Below are 7519 nucleotides of genomic sequence, written 5' to 3'. Positions count from 1 at the left end.
AAAAATCTATTAATTAAAATTATATCATTAAAAGATCTGCTTTATTTATTAATTGTTTAGGTCATCGTAGTTTATGATATGCATATCAAAATAATTTATTTATTAAAAAAAAAAAAAAAACACACACACACTGCAAGGCAAAATACAATGAATTATATTTTTCAGTTTATATAACACAACTTACACAAATTATTTAAATTCAATTTTATGTTCCACAGATATGTGTGTCTACGAGTGTTTCATAATGATCGACTAGAATTATAGGAAACAACGCAACTTTGTTTACACTTACACACTATTAGTGAAAAGACAATAATTCTATGACTAGAACATTTAATTAATTCTGCTGTTTTCCTTGTATTTTGCAGATGATATTTAAGGCAACACAAAGAACCCAGAAAATGCTTTCCCCTCTTTTATGTTTAAACTTGTTAAATGAAATCTTCATCATCATTTAATACTGCACAGCAAACTGTGTTCATAAATGTACACGCATACCACATAACAGTAACAATATACTGGAATATGTTTAGATTTTTTCCCCCTTATTTTAAGAAATCATTGTGTGTGTGTGTGTGTGTGTGTGTGTGTGTGTGTGTGTGTGTGTGTGTGTGTGTGTGTGTGTGTGTGTGTGTGTGTGTGTGTGTGTGTGTGTGTGTGTGTCCCCTTCCCCCCCATATTTCATTTTGAATCAAAGGCAAATTTCTACTGCTAGAATCTATGAACGATTTTCACCTCATCACTCCAAACTATCAGAAACAGATATTATGTTCTTCTTTCTGGGAAACTTTTATACTCAACAATAACAATCACATAAGCATTATCTTCCAGTAATTAGTTAGATACGATGATTATCCACAATGACTGAAAAAGCAGAGCCTGAATGCTGATGAGCGATTATTTGGCTGTGTTTGATATACACACAATCTTTTGTGTGTATATGTGTATATATTAGTGCTTTCAGTTAATACCAATGAAAGCATTTACCTGTGCAGCACTAATTCTGTAATGTATCACAAATATAATTCTTTCAAAAACCACTTTTCTCAGCATTGATAAGTTTAAGTCACAATCTGCAGGAAGAAATAGTCAATCACTATCATCATCATCATCTTCTTCTTCATCACCACTACCTTCGTCAACTTCACTAGATAAAATTTTTGGTGAGGAGGTAAGTGGTGTTGGTGTTGCACCAGTTGTTGCAGCTATGTATCCACACTCAGAAGGGGCTGAACCAAATTCAAGTTCCACTCTATACTCATGCTTAGAGACATAGCGTACATATTTCTCAGGTGGAGCGGAATTAGTAACAGAAATGGAACGAACAGTAGTATGTGACACAGTAGTAGCTGGCATTGTAAACTCAACTTCTATGATATTACTAAAAGATTCAGGAATTTGGTCAAATGAAGTTAAATCCAATCGCAACAAGAAGAGGTGATTTGTGTAGGCACCTAAAGAGTAATAATAAAAAAAAAACAGTATGAGTTTCCAGTTTATATAAACATATACAATTAATTAACTTATCCTGAAAATCTCTGTCTCACTTTTACATAATACAATCAATTGCAATTATGCAATATAATCAAAGAAATGGGTTAAAATATCTGGATTTTTTAGTAGGAGTAATAGTGCAAAACTGGCCATGATTGTCTTTCATTATTAATAATAAAAATGTATAATTATAACAAACAATAAAATTGTGTAATTATAATACGCTCATGCAAACCTATCATTATATTTTTGGATGGTTTGACCAGGCACTGTTAAGACTGTTAGTGTATGTGTGACGGAGGCCTGACGTAGCCGAGTGGTCAGCAGAGAGAGTACATAGCACGCGTTCTTTGAGCGGACCGGGGTTCAAGTCCGTGACTACTAAATACGATAAATGTTTGTATTGACGATTTATTGTAAAACTCTACTGACTTGGTTGTCGTGCCAGAGTATAAACAGAAAATTTATTTTATTTATAAGTAGTTAGTCTCATGTATCAACAAGTAATGGAGTCATACAAACAATGATATAAACATCCTCTCTGGGATATTAAAAACATTTTCTCTAGCATATAAGAAACAGCCTTGGACTAGAAAGAACCAGATAAGTAATGTGGTACTGTAAAACACTACTGCAACACACACGCACTACATAATGCACAGCATATGACATCTGTTCAAAGAGTATCCGGCTTATAGTTGTTCAAGTTTGGGACAACCCAACAAACTGCAACAAAGCACAGCCTGTTGGCCATATCTCAACCTTACCTGCATGCAATAAGTTCTTCACTTGTTTATAGCAACTATTAATGGCAGCTGATAATGTGTGTGTTTCATATTAGCATTAGCATTAGTAGAGGCATACGATGCAAGAAAGCAAGCTTATACAGCATCAGCCAAAAAAAACAAACCAAAAAAAAATTCCCATTTCACCGATCCATTCGTTCCATATGAATTTATTTAAGCTATCAATTTCCACAACAATGTATGGAAGTTTGTTCCAGCAATTAACTATCCACTAGCTAAAGGCAAATCTATTCTACAACTGTCTTTCCTCAGTTTGAATCTACCCCCCTCATGTTTGTAATCTGAGCAAGAGGAAGAATCCCATCAGCATTGAGCCTGCTCAATCCATTCAAGGCCTTATACACCTCAGTCAGATTGCCTCGCCTAGTTTCCAGAAGCTGCAATTTGCAGAACTTAAGCCATTCTTCGTAAGAGCACTCCTTTGTTTCCCTCAACAGTCTTGCTACCCTTCTCTTTACTCGTTCTAGAAACTCTACATCCTTCCTAAAATGAAGCTTCCAAACCTGTATGCAGTACTCAAGGTGTGGCCTGACCATTACCTTATACAAGGGGATGATCACCTACTTATCCCTCCATTATTCCTGTATATCATTGACAAGACTCCATGACCTACTCTGGCAGCCTGTCTGCACTGCTCAGACAACTTCATATCTGACTGCATAATTACCCTCAGGTCTCTTTCATTCTCCACTACCCTGAGTGTAACACCACCCAGTTGGTACATTTCTCAGGGGTTACTGCTATCCATATGCAGTACTTTTCATTTGTCAATGTTAAACTTTAGTTGCCACTTCTCAGCCAATCTGCCCAACTTTTCCAGATCCTGTTGCAGCAGCATACTGTCATTACTGTTATTAACAACCCTGCCAACCTTTGTATCATCTGCAAACTTTGACATTAAGCTTGATATACCTTCATGAATATCATTGATAAATATACAAAACAACAATGGACCCAAACACCAAACCCTGTGCAACACCCTAATAACATTAGTTCAAGTAGAGCAGTATCCATTTATTCCACAGAGAGCAGTCTCCACTGTCTGTCTTCTCCCACTAAACCATCCTTTTATCCATTGTAGCAACTTGCCTTTAATGCCCTGCTCCAATTTGTACAGTAGACTTCCATGTGCAACAGTATTAAACGCTTTCCTGAAATCCAAGTATATGATATCAAAATTATTTTTTGCTTGTTTGTTTGTTTTATTTGGTTTTTTGGAGCATTAGCAACTAAGGCCATATTGCGCCAGGAAATGCGGTGGTCATTCCTTGACCTTTCCGCATTCTCCGTATTTGGTGGTGACGGCCTCGAACCCTGGTCTAATCAAGAAGCGTGTGCTACGCACTGTTGCTCCTTCCCACCTGGCTACGGAGGCACCTATTATTTTTTTGCATTCAGTTCCTTTATGACTACGTCATAGTATCCATTGAAATTTGTCAGACAAGGCTTCCCCCTTTTTTTTGGTAGTTGTTGGCGCACAGACTTCTGTGGCCATAATGCACCTCCCAAGGTTTTTGCAGTACTTTGATCCAAGCCCGAGGCGGGAATCGAACCCGCGATCTTTGGGTTGCCAGGCAGGCACTTTACCCACCCAGCTAGCCCAGTCGGCTTGGCTTCCCCTTAACAAATCCATGCTGTGTCTGAACTATAACTGCAGTCTTGTCTAGATGATCCTGCAGTGCTTCTTTAAACAGTGCTCCATTAAGGATCCAACATTGCACAGACCCATAGCTTTGCTTTCTACCTTGAGCAAACTTTTCAAGCGGCTTCTATACCAGAGATTACAGATTTCCCTGGAACAGAAGTCAAACTAACAGGTCTGTAATTACTCGTGTCACCCTATTTTGTATCACCCTATCACTTGTGCCACAATATCTTGTATTTCAAAAAATTTCAGTGTGCTGCACATGCGTTTGTGTTAAATTTTAAAACTGAAAAACTGCATATGAAACAATTAACCTTAACACAGAATAGGGGACTTTGCAATTGATGATACACAAGTTTTCAACTGGCTGTTGTTTCAAAGATGGTAAGGAGTCTATCGAAAGCGATCCACAATCGGCAAGGCCCTTGAATTCATTGCAAACATTAGTATGAAATTATCTAAAATAAACTTTTCATGAAAATTCTTAAGAAAAAAAACTGGAAATGTGGAACTCCAAAGACTAATTGCTTCACAACCTAGAAAGTTTCTTGGCGAAGTACAGTACTGTTGAAGACTAGTAGCCCCCCACCAGATTTATGCAGTTCTCCACAAAGCATTTTCTTGTTTCCTAGAATAAATTTGATAATGTACCAACAATAAAGAATAATACAATGCTTCAGCTTTCACTGATTTTGAAATTGGCTTTCTAGAAGTGCTAGTGTTTTGCCTCAAACGGACACTATTTTTGGGGAGGGGGGGAAGGTTGCCTGCCCTGTATGTATACCTACTGTCATTATATGGTAGCAGTCCAGATATTTTTTAACAGACATCTATCTACATGAACACACACAGAGTACATATTCAAATAATGGGGATTTAAGTGAATAATGTAAATAGTTTTTAATTTTAATCAGTGAAATTTATTTAATTTCTCAGTCATAAAAAAATGTTATAAAGCCAAGTGATTTCATATATTTATATTTTTTATTTTATTATTATTTTGTAATCTAAGTGCTGATTTTCACATACTGCCCTCCAGAAGTTTATAATGCTGATTTCATATGACTATTTTAAAAGGGAGTGACCCATAAGTGTGCCACAAACTTTGAAATAAAAAATAAATAAATAATAAAATAATAAATAATAATAAATAAATTTTAAATGGCTGTTGTTAAGCTTATTATAAGCATCCAGCTCAGTAATTTCGTGAGTAGTAATGGCAACGTCTATAGGATTGTAAGATATATCCGTATTGGCCACAACATTGGCACAGTGTACATCCTGCTGGACAGCAGCATTGGATGCCGTATGGCTAGTAGAACAACTCGGATCACCCTGAGCTCCAGTGAATTCCGCGGTACAATTTATCCTATGCGACCGACATAGTATCTTATTATTCTTAGTTGTGTAATAACTCATACTGATAGTAAAACAACATATAAATATATGTATATATATAAAAATCCTCCAGCAACCGTCAGACGCTTATAATAAGCTTAATAACAGCCATTTAAAATTCAATATTTGCAATAACCCACTATGTCTAACCTGTCCATCCATGAGCAGTAAACATCACACTAATAACTTAGACGCTCCAATATTTTGCCATACCAGTGGGGTGGTTTACCTCATTAATTGCAATAAATGTGAAGCTAAATACATTGGACAAACAGGAGGGGAATTGCATATTAGAATAAATGTACATAGATCACACATTAAAAATTTCATAAACATTTACATTTTCAATTACAGCACTTTCAAGTACACTGCTTTAATAATACCACTATCACTATATTAGCTATAGAAAACAACCACAGTACTAGGCTAGAAATAGAAAATATCAATATATTAAAATATAAAACGCTTTATCCATACGGTCTCAATAATAAATTTAATGGACATTGCTATACAAACAACAATATACATGATACTTGCATATATAAACTCTTTCAAATAGTAAAAAGACTTATAACTAAAGCTAACAGAGTAATAAAAACCAATAATAATAAAATAACTCGTACAGGTAAGATAACATGTGATTTTGCTGATATGTTAATTAATTGGGATAAACCTATTATACATATCAAGCAGATTCACGATTTTACCTTCGGGTTGAAGCATAGCAAACTCAGAGCACTCGCCAAAATCAACTCTACATATAAGCATAATAATATACACCTCAACCACCTACTTAAGGATATTTTTAAATTTATGTTAAATAATAAAACTATGGTTACTAATGAATACATTAATATTAAATTCAGCAACACTATATTGGATCATATATGCTTAGATAAGATTATCAATATATACAAACATGAATTGCCTATTACAAATGCACACATCTACACCAGATTCAGCTATAATAAACCATTTGGACTTACAGTCTGTAATTACAAAAAAACTGCTAGCAACCTAATTAATAGTGATATTGAGGCCGAATGCTATTGCCATCTACCTCAATATTAGGACTATGTGGACAAACACCATAAACATATCATCACCAGAGATCTGAGTATCATAGACTACCTCGATCTGCGCAAAATCCTTTCTTTTGGTTTTAAATTTCATCCAAAAACTAATATCAATACAAAAACGATTATCAAACAACTACACTGAGATCTAATGCAGTTCTGCCTAAAACTATCATACAAACACAGCATACTTTAGAAGCTTTCCACATTTGGCTTACACTTACATACTAGGCTATCGAAAAACAGATAAGGTTAGTATACAACAAATTACCACCCACTAAGGTTTTCAATCTAGCCAATATTAAACAGAATCTTAAAAAGATAAAAAACAGGTTTATTATTACTACTATTGACAAAGCCTTTAATAATTACAGCATAATATGTAAAAAATTTTACACTACTATACTATTAAATGAACTAAACAATAGTCCTACATACAAATTAGTAACCGACAAACTCAACTCCACTACTAAGAAAATACTGGCCCTGCACAAAAAGTTAAAGTTAACTAACCATAACACGATGTATCCTTACATATACTGCATACCTAAATTTCATAAAACACCCAATGGTTTTAGATTTATCACTTCGTGTAGAGACAGCTATGCCAAGATTCCGCATCATAAGCTCATTCACCTACTAAAAATTATTTTCGACAATATAGTTAATTCTAATATTATACTCAATAATAGCCCGATATTAAATAACCTAAATACTAATAAAGACAATAATACTATAGAACATATTAATAGGTACGACTTTAATAACTTGTTTACCAGTATCCCTCATAACAGCCTAAAAACCGTGTTTAGAGATTATTACAACAAATATAAAAATATATTACCATGTCAGAAATACTACTGGGACGACCTTATTAACCTTTGTATTTTCAACAACTACATATTTAATGGCAGCAACATATATAGACAACACATAGGCATTGCTATAATAGCCAACTTATACCTTCACCATTTTGAAAATAGCTTTAAACAGGACATTATTCTATACAGATACATAGATGATTTGATTGTTATTAACATGCCTAACTTCCTCACAGAAGCTATTAAACACTACCTGCCTGAATTAATATTAGAACGTAC

General features: G+C 34.6%; 1 protein-coding gene across 1 annotated transcript in view; it reads right to left on the bottom strand.

Annotated features, from left to right (window-relative positions):
- Positions 1 to 945: 945 nt before the first annotated feature.
- Positions 946 to 7519, bottom strand: part of LOC150084576 (uncharacterized) — a 434502-nt gene continuing 427928 nt past the window's right edge. The window contains exon 9 of the mRNA XM_090376289.1: positions 946 to 1454. Within this exon, the coding sequence (XP_090232415.1) occupies positions 1090 to 1454 (365 nt within the window). The 3' untranslated portion in view covers positions 946 to 1089. The remainder of the gene's footprint in view (positions 1455 to 7519) is intronic.

Source organism: Mastigoproctus giganteus, chromosome 6, assembly GCF_048544385.1.
Source record: "Mastigoproctus giganteus isolate SK-2022 chromosome 6, ASM4854438v1, whole genome shotgun sequence".
Lineage (NCBI taxonomy): Eukaryota > Metazoa > Arthropoda > Arachnida > Uropygi > Thelyphonidae > Mastigoproctus > Mastigoproctus giganteus.
This window is presented reverse-complemented; position numbering and strand designations above follow the sequence as displayed.